General features: G+C 41.2%; 1 protein-coding gene across 6 annotated transcripts in view; it reads left to right on the top strand.

Moving 5' to 3' along the window:
- Positions 1–12,447, top strand: part of LOC137379478 (ubiquitin carboxyl-terminal hydrolase 15-like) — a 146,580-nt gene extending 134,133 nt beyond the window's left edge. For 5 of the 6 annotated variants that reach the window (XM_068050356.1, XM_068050354.1, XM_068050357.1 and 2 more), the window contains 3 exons: positions 2,129–2,232; positions 4,381–4,469; positions 5,824–12,447. In XM_068050356.1, coding sequence (XP_067906457.1) covers positions 2,129–2,232; positions 4,381–4,469; positions 5,824–6,003 — 373 coding nt within the window. In that variant the 3' untranslated portion in view covers positions 6,004–12,447. The remainder of the gene's footprint in view (positions 1–2,128; positions 2,233–4,380; positions 4,470–5,823) is intronic. The other variant, XM_068050355.1, reaches the window with a different exon arrangement.
- The last annotated feature ends 1,580 nt before the right edge of the window (positions 12,448–14,027 follow it).

Raw genomic sequence — 14,027 nt, 5'->3', positions numbered from 1 at the left:
AAATCTGCAGCAGGGTGTCATTTCTGAATTGTTGCTGTGGATAGTACTAATAGTCTCTGACACATCAAATGCACACACTCTTAAATTCACCCAAGTATGACATTGCCCGAGCTGCAGGCTCAAGTCCCTGGGCTGTCTTACCCATATGAACGCAAGCTAGTATATGTTGGGGTCATTTTGGATTGAACTATTCGAGAACATAAGTGGAGTTTGTCCTAGGCTTTGGCAGTGTTTGAATCTGGCCTGGGCAGGTGTGTGTATGTGTCGGGGAGGGGGGAAGCTAATTAACATTGCCAATCTGTCTGCAGCTGACATTTCAGGGGTGAAATTGGTCTACTGCCGTGAAGCAAAACGACAACCCATTTCACATCGCACTACGTTTTATTTTCCATTGACTTTTAAAATATTGCAAAGATTTTTATGTTCAAACAAAGTTAACAGTTGACAGTGAATCTAACAGAGTCTCGGAGAAGAGTTTGGATTCCAGTTCTGTGAAATTCATTGGAAAAATAGACCTTGTGCTGTGTATAACAGACTGCCAGTTTGCTATCTGCCCAATTTGTGGTATTGATATGGAACAGTTTCACCTCCTTCATCTTGTTGGCTAAATGTGCAGCGATACAGGCTTTAGCAGTTGTGGAGAAGTTAATGGTCTCCTCGCCTAAAAGGAGAGTATCATGATGTAATGGGAAAGAAGCATATTGTAATTGAAAGGATGTGTTGAGCTGCAGTGAAAGTGTTGAAGCCAGTGGTTTTCAAACAGCTGTGTATGGAGCTTCCCCTTGCCTGCTTTGATACAGTCCCAAGAACCCACTCCTCATTTCTGAAGGACAGTGTCGCTACTCAAAGGAAAACTGTACTGTAATTTCACAAAACAATATTTGTGTACAGCAATTGATATACCATGTTAGAAAATCAACAGATACATCAAAATATGACCAGCCTTATGGATAGAAGTCTGACAATCCCTGGATCGGTTTGGAGACTCCTCCAGTTTTAAAATCCTGTTCCTGTTATCAGGAGTATAGTTAATCACTGAACAGCCAAGGGCTCTTTTCTCTAGAAAAGAGAAGGCTGAGGGGGTGACCTAATAGAGCTTTTTAAAATTATGACGGGGTTTATTAGGGTAGACAATGCAAACTTGATTCCACTTTTGTGAGAGACCAAAACTAAGGGCCATAAATATGTGATCGCCACTAATAAGTCGAATAAAGAATTCAGGAAAAACATCTTTGCCCAGAGAGTGACGAGACTGTGGAACAGTCTACCTCAAGGAGTAATTGAGGCGAATAGCATCGATGCATTTAAGGGGAAGCTGGATACACATGAGGGAGACAGGAATAGGGTGGAAGGAGGTTTTTGTGGAGCAAAAACACCGGTACAGACCAGTTGGGCCAAATGGCCTGTTTCTGTGCTGTTAATCTATGTAATATCAGAGGTACAAGTCATAACTGCTGCAATAACATTTTTACGATTATGTCCCTGTCCTTCCGAGGCTGAGGCATCAACTCCCATTCTCGCCGAGTAATGGGTTCTGGGTTTGTGCCAGTGATCAACTTGTTCATTTTCCACTTTAGCTGCATATTCTGGGGAACATTGATAGAGGCTAGGTGATGGACCTATACTGTCACCATGGACAGGGGACAAACTAGGAAGCAAATGTTGTGCTGAGCAAAGCAAGATGAAGTGGGTCAAGGAAGGACAATGAGAAATGTAACCTGGAGAGAGAACAGTAACAAAGGAGTAATTGGGGACAGATATAGAGACATGGAAACTAAAAATTGAAACGCCTCAGTGGAACAGATGTAGAGAAATAGAATTCCATTACTTCTCCCTCTCCAGTATTCAACTCTGTTTACAGATGTTAACTTTCTATCTAACAGACCATATATAAAATGGGATTTGTCATGCCGCACAGGCAATATTTGCATAGAGCAACTTTGCATTTAATTTGGGACGTGAAGATTTGTGCGTTTACACAGAGCATGTTTGAAAATAAGTGGGGAATAAGCGGAACTAGCTATAGTAACAGCTATTCTATCTAAAAACTAATGCTAACGTCTGCAAATAGAGCATTTTTAGTGTACAAGTACATTTTATTAATGTAATGCTTCTTCATTTTCATTAGTGATTTAGATATGTCTGAATTTCTTATCAATCCAAATGCTGGCCGTTGTGAATATAATTTGATTGCTGTATCAAATCACTACGGTGGAATGGGTGGAGGACATTGTAAGTATTCCAAATCAATATTCATTTTCTATATATGACAATGTTGGATCAATAGTGGTGACATTTTAATTTGTTTGACTTTTAAAATCATTTTTTTATTTCCACTAAAATTTATAAATCAACTGCTTACAGCTTTCTCTTTGCTGTTGAGTATTAATTACCTGCAGTGGTTGAATTGTATTAGTTCTTCGCTCAGTTAAAGAAATGGTTGGGGAAGTGGGGGAGACCTGCAAATCAATCCCATCCAACTCTGTTCCTTAACTACCAACTGCATTCCTCTCCCTGGCAACAGTCTAAGATTAAGCCAGTCTGTTTGCAACCTTCTTGTCACATTTGACCGTGAGATGAGCTTCTGACCTCACCCGTGTCATCACTAAGACTGCCTATTTCCACCTCTCTAACATCGCCCAACTTTGCCCCTGTCTCAGCTCATCTGTTGAAACCCTCATTCATGCCTTCGTTACCTCTAGACTTGACTATTCCAATGCACTCCAGGCTGATCTCCCACATTCTACTCTCTAAACATAAAGTCACCAAAACTCAGTTGCCCATGTCTTCACTTGCACCAAGTCCCATTCCCCTACCACCCCTGTGCTCACTGATCTACATTGGCTCCCGGTCAAGCAACATCTTGATTTTAAAATTCTCATCCTTGTTTTCAAATTCCTCTATGACCTCACCCCTCCCTATCTCTGTAATCTACTCTAGCCCCACAACCCTCCAAGATATCTGTGCTTCTCTAATTCTGACCTCTTGTGCATCCCTGATTTTAATTGCTCCACCAATGGTGGCTGTGCCTTCACTTGCCTTGGTCTTCAGCTCAGTTATACCATTCCAACACCTCTCTGCTTCTCTACCTTGCTTTCCTTCTTTAAAACCTACCTCTTGACCAAGCTTTTGGTCATCTGACTTAACTCCTTTTCTGGTTCGGTGTCATACTTGGTCTTATAACGCTTCTGCAAAGTGCCTTGGGACGTTTACTACGTTAAAGATGCTGTATAAATATAAGTTGTTATTGTGCAGTAACTTTCAGCCTTCTAAAGTGACTGACTTGTATATAGTATTTCTGACATAACTGGCTGGTGCAGTGTAGGATAACTGATGAGAATTCTAGGTCTCTGTTGAAATTACTGTCTCTAAATTGTCAGACTGCTTGTCTAATATCCAGTACTGAGTAAATAGAAATTTTCTCCAAATAAATATTAGGAAGATTGATACCAGTGTCTTTGGTCCCTGCCACAAACACTGTTCCGTAGCCACCAACTCCATCCCTCTCCCTGGCAACTGTCTGAGGCTAAACCAGACTGTTCATAACTTGGTGTCATATTTGACCCCAAGATGAGCTTCCGACCACATATCCGCACCATCACTAAGATCACCTATTTCTCCCTCCTTAACATCGCCCGACTCCACCTCTGCTTCAGCTCCTGCTGCTGAAACCCTTATCTGTGCCTTTGTTACCTCTGGACTTGACTATTCCAATGCACTTCTGGATGGTCTCCCACATTCTACTACTCTTAAACGTAAGGTCACCCAAAACTCTGCCTGTATCCTAACTCACACCAAGTCCCTTTTGCCCATCATCCCTATGCTCGTTGACCTACATTGGCTCCTGGTTAAGCAACGCTTCTATTTTAAAATTCTCATCTTTGTTTTCAAATCCCTCCATAGCCTCGCCCTCCCTATCTCTGTAATTTCCTCCAGTACCACAATCCTCCAAGATATCTGCGCTCCTCTAACTCTGGCCTCATGAGCATCCCTGATTTTAATTGCTCCACCATTGATGGCCATACCTTTAGCTGCCAAGGCCTTAAGCTCTGGAATTCCCTCCCTAAGCCTCTCTACACCTTTCACCTCCTTTAAGGCGCTCCTTAAAACCTAGCTCTTTGACCAAACCTTTGGTCATCTGCCCTAATACTTCCTTATGTGGCTCAGTATCAGCATATTGAGTGTTGATTGACTAGTGTTAATATTGCAACTTGCTGTGATGGGTCTGCACTGATCATCACCTTGGTTGCCCGAGATACATTTCTACATTTTAGACCCTAAACTGAAGATTGTGTTAAATCTATGGGAGCAGAACATATTCCAGAATATTTCTAGTCTGCATTTACTATTGTCATTGTGCTAACTTACCTTTATCCCAAGACACAGCCTTTGCCAAGAACAAAGATGACAATAAGTGGTACTATTTTGATGACACCAGTGTTTCATCAGCAATGGAAGACCAAATAGTGGCAAGTACCTTTTCCATACTGTTATTTCCCCCGTAACAGAATGCTGCATTGTATTAGTAACTGGTTGTACTACTTGCTTTAGGAAAGCAATAGTTCAGAACACACATGTAAAAGTTCATCAATATTTGCAAAAGTTATGTTTCATTCACCAAACAATGCAAATTTTTGATACTTCCATCATTTTGTTACAAGTAAAGAACACGATTGGCGTCTTTCAAGTCCTTCGGGCATCCCAAAGCACTTGGCTGCCTATGAAGCGCTTGTGAAGTGCAGTCAGTGGTAAAATGGGACAGATCTTGCTGAAAAATTAGAGGGTATCTGGCCCAATATAAACAAACATAGCATCCATTTGCGCACAGCAAGGTTCTGGAAACAACAATGAGATAGACAACCAGTTAACTCTACTGGTGCTCGTGATTGAGGGATTAATTTGTCCCTAGACACCAAGAGGATTCATCTACATTTTCTTCAAATAAGGCTATGGGATCCACAACATCCACCGTTTAACATCTCATCTGAAATACAGCACCTCCAGTAATACAGCATTCCTTGGAGTTTATATTTCAGGAAGGCAGTTGGTGAAGGATAGAACTGGAGCCAATCTTTACACACTTTTATATTATAGTGTTACACATTACAAGCATACACCACCTAACCCAACAGCCACAGTTTCAGTCTTTGTCTTTTGATATTCAAGTGAATACTGGTTAATGCTCACCACCTGCATACAATTAAACACAATTAATATATAATTAACACTTCGTACTGCAATGATGTGTTAATCAGAATTCGGTACTCGTATGTCTGCACTGGAGTTGGACTCATGACCTTCTGACAATTTAAAGTGCTACTGCTGAGCCATTTTCTGATTTCTAAGACAGTTGTAGCTCTTTTAGTGTCAAATGTTTCATATTCTGTGCTACCAATCTATATTTCTGCTTTTTTTGTTATATTTATCCCTGATATCCTCCCATTATTCCCTTGCCTAATGAAGATAATTGGGTCTGTGGATGGCTTGCTCACTAGCTGAAAGGAAAACTGATCTTTGGAGTTGGCTGGGTGTCTGAGATTATTCCTGTCCCATCCAAAGCTAGAGAATTCCCTTATCTAAAAAACAGCTAGATTATTAAAACAAAATTAGTGTTTTTATGTTTGTCATGGTTGGATTCAAATTTGGGCCATGTAAATGAGTCCATTGTACCAATGATGGTGGCATTTGGGTCAGCTCTATTTTATTTAGCAAAATAGCTAAGTGTCAAACAACAACAGTTCTGCTGACACACACTCAGGAAATAGTGGTCACTGAGCAGGCACCTACTAATAAATTATCCTGTGTTCCTTTTCATTCCAACAGTCCAAAGCAGCTTATGTCCTCTTCTTCCAGAGACAAGATACAATCAGTGGCACAGGCTATTTTGCACACGATCATAGCGCTAAGAAGGAAACTTCTGCATCTTTAGGTGTCCCGCGGGAGAGTGATGAGGACTGTAACGAGAACGATATAGAGAATGAAAACTGCATGCACACAAACTGACAACTATGATGCCATGTCGAAACTCTCCAATGCAGATTTCTGCCCAGACACTGGAAAACTAGAAGCTTACCACAAATTAAAAGCACGATATCATCTGGGAAAGAGGTGCTACATCAGCCTGAGCTAAAAGCCATTTCAGATTTTATGTGTTGAGATAGACTTAAGTGAATTACTTGAAGCTGAAGTGTATTAGAAACTCAATTAGAAGCTAATTGCAGTATATGATCCATGAAATCTGTTTGTCTTACTGATGTATGCTGGTTCTTTACACTAAATATATGCAGAAATGATTAAGTGGTCCTCTTCACTCCTCTCGTTTTTAAAAATGTACTAATTAATATTCTCCAAAAAAGTAGTTATTTGTGTTAGGATTCTGTGTCAGTGAGCTAAAGTAAATACCAAAGTGTGCAATTTACATGCCCTGCTTTAGCAGTAGAGAAAATTAACACTTAAACTGAAAGAACAGCTGGTTCACTAATTCAGTGACAAACCTCCTGCCATACTTTGTCTAAACAATCGTTTCAAGGCCCATCAAAATTAAGAACTAATGACAAAACTGCCGATTGAAAGTGCTGTGCAATGACTCCCACGTTCCCATTGAGCAATTGGCCTACGTTATGGGTCGCTGTCTCAGAAAGGCTAAGTGGAACGCACCCACATTGTGAAATTGCATGAAGCCTGTCTGGGAGCTGTGAAATTGCATGAAGCCTGTCTGGGAGCTAACTGTGGACATTTATAAACTCTACTTTAACCCTTTGAGGACTGCAGTGGCATTTCTGCACCGAATTAAGGAAACAAAGGAAATTACAATTAGCTCATTCAAAAAATCAACAGATTTAGAATTGCTCAGCGGTCCCACTATATTTCTCCAATCTTACTTTCCAAATAGTTGTGAGGTCATTAGAAGTGAACAGAAAATTGTTTCTGCAGGTATTCTGTGACAGAAAACATATTTTGTAAACTGCAAAGGAGCTTGCAGTACTCAGGGTTAAAAATAGAATGTCATAACAGATTAAATTGATGTGCTGGATGGTTTTCATTTGTTCAGCAAACTCGGTTTGCACCCTTTATTTTTGGCATATGACCAGGGGCCTAATGTGACTATCTTCATATCTCTTAAGTTGATGTATTAAGACTAGGCTCAAAACTTACAATAGAGCTATGAATTATGTTATCAAATTTGATAGAACAAGTGAGCAAGTGGGTTGGTTTTATTTTAATTCCTTTTTGGAATTCACCATAGCCTTACAGCATATTAAATTGTGTATAGTAAACATTTGCATGTTGCAGTAACGGATTGTATATATTACTGGGTACATCTTGTTGAATTTATTAGTGAGCTGTATTTAAGGGGCCAGGATGCCAAGAGCTGAGTGTGATTTTGATTTTTTTATATTTTTCTGAATTGCTGCTTTCCATTTGATGGAGGTCAAAGGATGTGTTTTTTGGTTTCTTACTGGCATTGGCAGAAGCTACATAATGCTTAAGGAATTGCTCTTCTCTGCCTAAGTCAATTGCTTTTGTGTCCCATTGCCAATTAAGGAAATGATGGTCTTCACTTTTAAGCGAAAACAAAAAAAATGAACACAGATTAAAAACTGATTTGAATGGTGTATTGTATAAATAAGTTCACTCTGTGAGTGCACATTTGGTAAATTATTTTATTGAGATGTTATAGTTAAAGATATAGAAACACTATAGTAGGCCAGGATGAGTTAAGTATGAGTCCAGAATGGCTTTGCTGAGTATCTTGATATTAGTGCTGATATTTCTCAATGTTTTCCTGTCAATCTTTGCCTTTTTGATTTTATTCCCCCTTTGTTTTGTAAAATGGAAGTCAAGAACCTCCAGCATGTCTGAGGTAAATACTTTGACTGCACTTCATTTCATTTGATTTTACATTTGAAACTTGCATGTTTGTTTATATAAATTTACAATAAAGTTATGCAAGGTCTTAGCTACTACGCCCTGTCCTGATAACTGGGTAAAGCATACTGCAGACTCAGTTATTGGTACTTGGGGAAAATAAACTGTACTGGTATAGCCAGGTATAGTGCGGTAATGAAGAAAATGTTTTCAGTGAAGGTTTACAAAGTTTCATACTTAGCATTAAGCAATTTGCTAAATTTGTGTCCTTAAACGGATAATTTATTAAAATATGTTTGTGGGAACTTTGAAGTAAAACTGCATAACGTGTATGCAATGATTGTAATCCTTACATATCAATAAAAATAGAAACATAAGACATCAAGGCATGATGTATGCTGGAAGTTTATGGAGTTTCATGAATAGTATTAACATCAGTATTGGTAATGAGTGTTGATCCTCTTGTTTAATGCAGCTCATGTCAATGTGAATGTGGGGTGCTTGGCCTATGAAATTTAAAATCTGAACAAATTATGATCTATAACTTGAGAGAAGGCAAGTCTGTCAGTAGAAATTGCATAATTCCAAGGTCTGAGGATAAACCTTTCATAAGATTGCAGGTGCCACTTTCCATCTCAAATGTTAGAGCTCATCAACAGCAAAACCTTCAAATCTGATGACCACACAGATCACTTCATTCAACTGTTACAATGGGGAGAAATATAATCAGAACTGCAAACTGCCCACTATACTGTATACTAGACTATATTTCAGAATAGGAAATGCATCACATCACCACCCCCCCCCCCCTCCCCCCCCAAAAAAAACCTGCGTACAATTAAAAGACAAGTGGTACTTCCTCATTTGTACATTGTCAAAGGTTGGATGGTGTGACCCACTCAACTGGGAATGCCTAGTTGGCACACCCAAATGAATAATTTCAAGTTTCTGATGGGGCCCTTCAGCATTCCATTGTAAACAGCTTGCTTGACTTTTTAAAACATAGAAAAGTTATGGCACAGAAAGAGACCGTTCAGCCCGTCATGTCGGTGCCGGCTGAAAAAAACAAGCGGCTCAATCTAATCCCACCTTCTAGCACCTGCTCCGTAGCCTTGCAGGTTACAGCACTTTAGGTGCATGTCCAGAGCAATTATGTCCTTTCTGTAATGTGGTGATCAGCACTGTACGCAATATCCAGCTGTGGCCTCACCAGCGTTTTATACGGTTCCAGCATTACATCCCTGCTTTTGTATTCTATACCTCAGCCAATAAAGGAAGGCATTCCATATGATGCCTTCACTTTATCTACCTGTCCTGCCACCTTCAGGGATCTGTGGACGTGCACTCCAAGGTGTGTCTCTTTCTCTACCCCTCTCAATATCTTCCCGTTTATTGTGTATTCCCCTGCTTTATTTGTCCTCGCCAAATGCATTACCTCACACTTTGGATTGAGTTCCATTTGCCATTTTTCTGCCCCTGCAGCCAAACCATTGATATTATGGAGTCTACAGCTACACAGCCAATTTTTGTCATAGCCAACTTCCCAAACATGCCTCCCACATTTAAGTCCAAATCATTAATATGTACTGCAAAACAGCGAGGGACCCAACACTGAGCCCTGTGGAATGCCACTGGCAACTACCTTCCATTTGTAAAAATATCCATCAGCCATAACCCTTTGTTTCCTGTCACTGAGCCAGTTTTGGATCCAACTCACCACATTTCCCTGTATACCACGGGCTTTTCCTTTTCTGACCAGTCAGCCATGTGGGACCTAGTCAAATGCCTTACTAAAATCCATGTCGACAACATCCACTGCTCTACCCTCATCAATCCTCCTTGTTCCTCAAAAAATTCAATTAAGTTAGTAAGACATGACCTTCCTTTAAGTCCCTCCCTAAACCCTTCTGCCCCTCTACTTCTCTCTCCTTTAAGACGCTCCTTAAAACCTACCTCTTTAACCAAGCTTTTGGTCATCTGTCCTAATAGCTCCTTATTTTGCACAGTGCTGAATTCTGTTAACGCTGCTGTGAAACACCTTGAGACATTTTCCTTTGTTATAGGCATTAAATAAATACTGGTTGTGGTTGTCAGGTGCTTTCTTGTCTCCTCTCCCTTACCTAGGACCTCAGTAATTGTGGCTAAGAGGAACCTTGGTGATTTGTCAGGTATCTGTTTCTGTTACTTTAGTAACCAGCTACTATATGGTAAGTGAAAGCTGCCCAAAGGTGCCTTTTCTTCCCTCATTGTGAAGAAGCACCTTGTCTTCCCACAACAGTGATTCAGACCATATTTGCAGTGGATGCTACTTCATTTTGCAATCCAAAGTGTACTTGCTGTAGGTGATTGAAATTAATGGAGCTGCTGTTTTCTGATGGGAGGAAAGGAGGACACCATTCAACCCATTGTGCCAGTGCCCTCCCTTGGAAAGAGCTATTCAATTAATCCTACTTTCCTGAATGATTATTCATCCTTTACTGTAAAATATATTTTCCAGTATATTCCATGGTCCTGTGATACAGTTGGATTTTCAAGACTCAGTGCACAAACAATGACAATTTTAGGGAGTTCATTTTGGTTTTATAAATGCTGGTTCAGTAAAGTAACAGAAGAAAATGACTGTGGGTGCTGGATATTTGAAATCAAAACAATAGTGGAAATATTCAGGTCAGGGAGCATCTATGGAGGGAGAAACTGTTCACATTTCAGGTCGATGGTCTTTCATCAGAACTGGAAGATGTTAGAAATAAACAACTTTTAGACAAATGGAGTTGGGGAAAAGGAGAGTAGGAAACAAACAAAAGGGAAAGGTCTGAGATAGGGTGGAGGGCGCAAACATCATAAAATGACAAAAGAGATGATGGTGCAAGGCAAAAGGGGACAATGAGACAAATTTAGAAACAAAAAGATGGGTCCAGAGGAGGTGTAAATGGTTACAGCAGAGGAGGAGAGAAGCATAGAAAATCTGGCTAAGTGGAGAAGGTTACCTCGGTGCCAGAAAAAAAGGCAGGTAGATCCACAGGTGTGGAATAATCTGGTCATTAGCCACAGGGGATCCCCATCCCAAGTACCAGCCAGCATCTTCACTCCAAGTGGCCGTGGTGCAGCCATCTTCCATTAGCAGCACATGACGACCAACAGAAAGTGAGTGATGAAGATCTAAAGCTGTTAGACCTGGTAAAGCCAGAAGGCTGTAAAGTGCCAAGTAAGAAGATGAAATGTTGTTCCTTGAGCTTGTGTTTCATTCGAAAAGTAGGTGGCTAAGAACAGAGGATTTGAGTACAGGAGTAATGAAGTCTTGCTTTAATTATATAGAACCTTGGTTAGACTGCACCTGGAGTTCTGTGTGCAGTTTTGCTCCCCTTGCCTTAGAAAGGATATTATTGCCATAGAGAGAGCGCAACGAAGGTTCACCAGATTTGTTCACTGGATGGCGGGACTGTCCTATGAAGAGAGATTGGGAAAACTGGGCCTGTATTCTCTAGTTTCGAAGAATGAAAGGTGATCTCGTTGAAACCTACAAAATACTTCAAGGGATAGACAGGGTAGATGCATCTAAAATGTTTCCTCTGGTTGGTGACTCTAGAACCAGGGGACACAATTTCAAAATAAGGGAGAAGCCACTTAGGACCAAAATGAGGAGAAATTTCTTTACTCAGAGGGTTGTGAATCTTTGGAATTCTCTACCCCAGAAGGCAGTGGAAGCTCAGTCATAGAGTATGTTTAAAGTATATATTGACAGATTTCTAAATATCAATGACATAAAGGAATGTGGGGATAGTGTGGGGAAAAGGCATTGAAGTGGATGATCACCCATGATTGTGTTGAATGGCAGGGCAGGCTCGATGGGCTGAATGGCCTACTCCTGCTCCTATGTTCCTAATAGGAGTGGGGTGGAGAATTAATATGGCAGGTGAATCGAAGCTCAGGATCATGCCCGTGGACTGACCCCAGGTGTTCAATGAACCGATCATCCAAACTTCGTTTGGCATCCCCCACTGTAGAGGAAACTTGCATGTACGCTGCTAGTGCCAATTTTTCAGCTTTGCAAAACCTTAGTTTGCTTGTAAATTTGTTAATAACAGGCAGCAGCATTAAAATTAAGAATTGTGGATATAAATACTGGTCTCCATATTAACAGCTCTCAAATCTCAGTCTTGCCAGTTGGCCAAATCTTGGAAAAGCTTCTTCGACGAAGGAACAAATAATTACCTCAGTGTAGAGGAACATGGTTAATTTGCCAAGTACCAATGATTAATTTACCCAGTACCTTACTATGCCAGCAGCAGTTCTAATTAGCACAACATAAAGTTGCCAACCTTTCGGCCTCGGTTCACATTTGTTTCTAAGACATTTTAAAATGTGTCCTGCTTTTATAAGGTGTTCTGTATATCTATTGATGCACAGTCCAGTAAATGTGAATGATTTAATTTGTGTTTACCTAATATTTACCAAGACACTTGAGAAATGTCTTCAGATTTGTGTAGTTTAAGATTTACGAGTATATATCATAAAGCAATGTACTTGTATTCAACTATATCTCAACAGCTGTTTAGTGTATCTTGAGTTTACAATAAAGATGTGTTTGTATATACAAGGGATTATTATTATGATAAAGGATCTACACCCCACACTCTGGAATTCCCAGTCTAAACATCTGTTTCTTTACCTCCCTCCTTTAAGAGCTTCCCTAAAACCCCCCACTTTGGCCATGCTTTTTGTTACCACTGGATACTGCAACGGTTATGGGCCCTGACAACATTCCACACCCCTAGCTAAGCTATTCCAGTACAGCGAAAGCGACTATCCAGTTGAAATAATTAGTCCACAAAAACATTTTTTTTTCTCATTGGATGTGTGTGTCACTGGCAAGGTCAGCATTTGTTGCCCTTGAGAAGGTGGTGGTGAGCTGCCATCTTGAACTGCTGCAGTCCGTCTGGTGTCGGAACATCCACAGCGCTGTTAGGGAGGGAGTTCCAGGTTTTTGACCTAGCAACAGTGAAGGACTGGCAATATGGATCCAAGCCAGGATGATGTGTGGCTTGGAGGGCAACTTGCAGGTGGTGGTGTTCCCATGCGTCTGCTGCCCTTATCCTTCTAGGTGGTTGAGGTCGCGGGTTTGGAAGGTGCTGTCTAAGCAGTCTTGGTGGGTTGCTGCAGTGCATTTTGTAGATGGTGTACACTGCTGCCACAGTGCGCCAGTGGTGGAGGGAGTGAATTTTTTTAAGGTGGTGGATGGGGTGCTTATCAAGCAGGCTTCTTTATCGTGGATGGTATCAAGCTTCTTGACTTCTGTTGGAGCTGCACTCATCCAGGCAAGTAGAGAGTATTCCATCACAATCCTGACTGGTGCCTTGTCGATGGTAGACAAGCTCTGGGGAGTCATGAAGTGAGTTACTCACTTCAGAATTCCCGGCATCTCACCTGCTCTTGTAGCCACAGTATTTATATGGCTCGTCCAGTTAAGGTTCTGGTCAATGGCAAACCCCAGGATGTTGGTGGGGGAGTCAGTGATGGTAGTGCCATTGAATGTCAAGGGGTGATGGTTAGATTCTCTCTTGTTGGAAATGGTCATTGCCTGGCACTTGTGTGGTGAAAATTATACTTGCCACTTATCAGCTCAAGCCTGAATGTTGTCAAGGTCTTGCTGCATCTGGACGCAGACTGCTTCAGTACTTGAGTCGCGAATGGTGCTGAACATGGTGCAATCATTTTGAGATGTGCCTGGTGCTGCTCCAGAAATGCTGTCCTGCTCTCCTCATTGAACCAGGGGTGAAAGGGGCGATCCCCTGGCTTGATAGTGAGGGATATGCCAGGCCATGAGGTTACAGATTGTGGTTGAATACAATTCTGCTGGTGGTGGGTCCACAGCACCTCATGGATGCCCAGTTTTGAGTTGCTAGATCTGTTCTGAATCTATCCTGTTTAGCACGGTGGTAGTGCCACACAACACGAAGAATGGTCTTCGTCTCCACAAGGACTGTGCGGTGGTCACTCCTCCCAATACTGTAATGGACAGATACATTTGCGACAGGTAGCTTGGTGATGGCAGGGTCAAGCAGGTTATTCCCTCTTGGTTCCCTCACCACCTGCCACAGGCCCAGTCTGGCAGGGATGTTCCTCAGGACTTGGCCAGCTCTGTCAGTAGTGGCGCTACC

Source organism: Heterodontus francisci, chromosome 18 (assembly GCF_036365525.1).
Source record: "Heterodontus francisci isolate sHetFra1 chromosome 18, sHetFra1.hap1, whole genome shotgun sequence".
Lineage (NCBI taxonomy): Eukaryota > Metazoa > Chordata > Chondrichthyes > Heterodontiformes > Heterodontidae > Heterodontus > Heterodontus francisci.
Note: the sequence above shows the minus strand (reverse complement) of the source record. Positions and strands in the feature narration are given on the sequence as shown.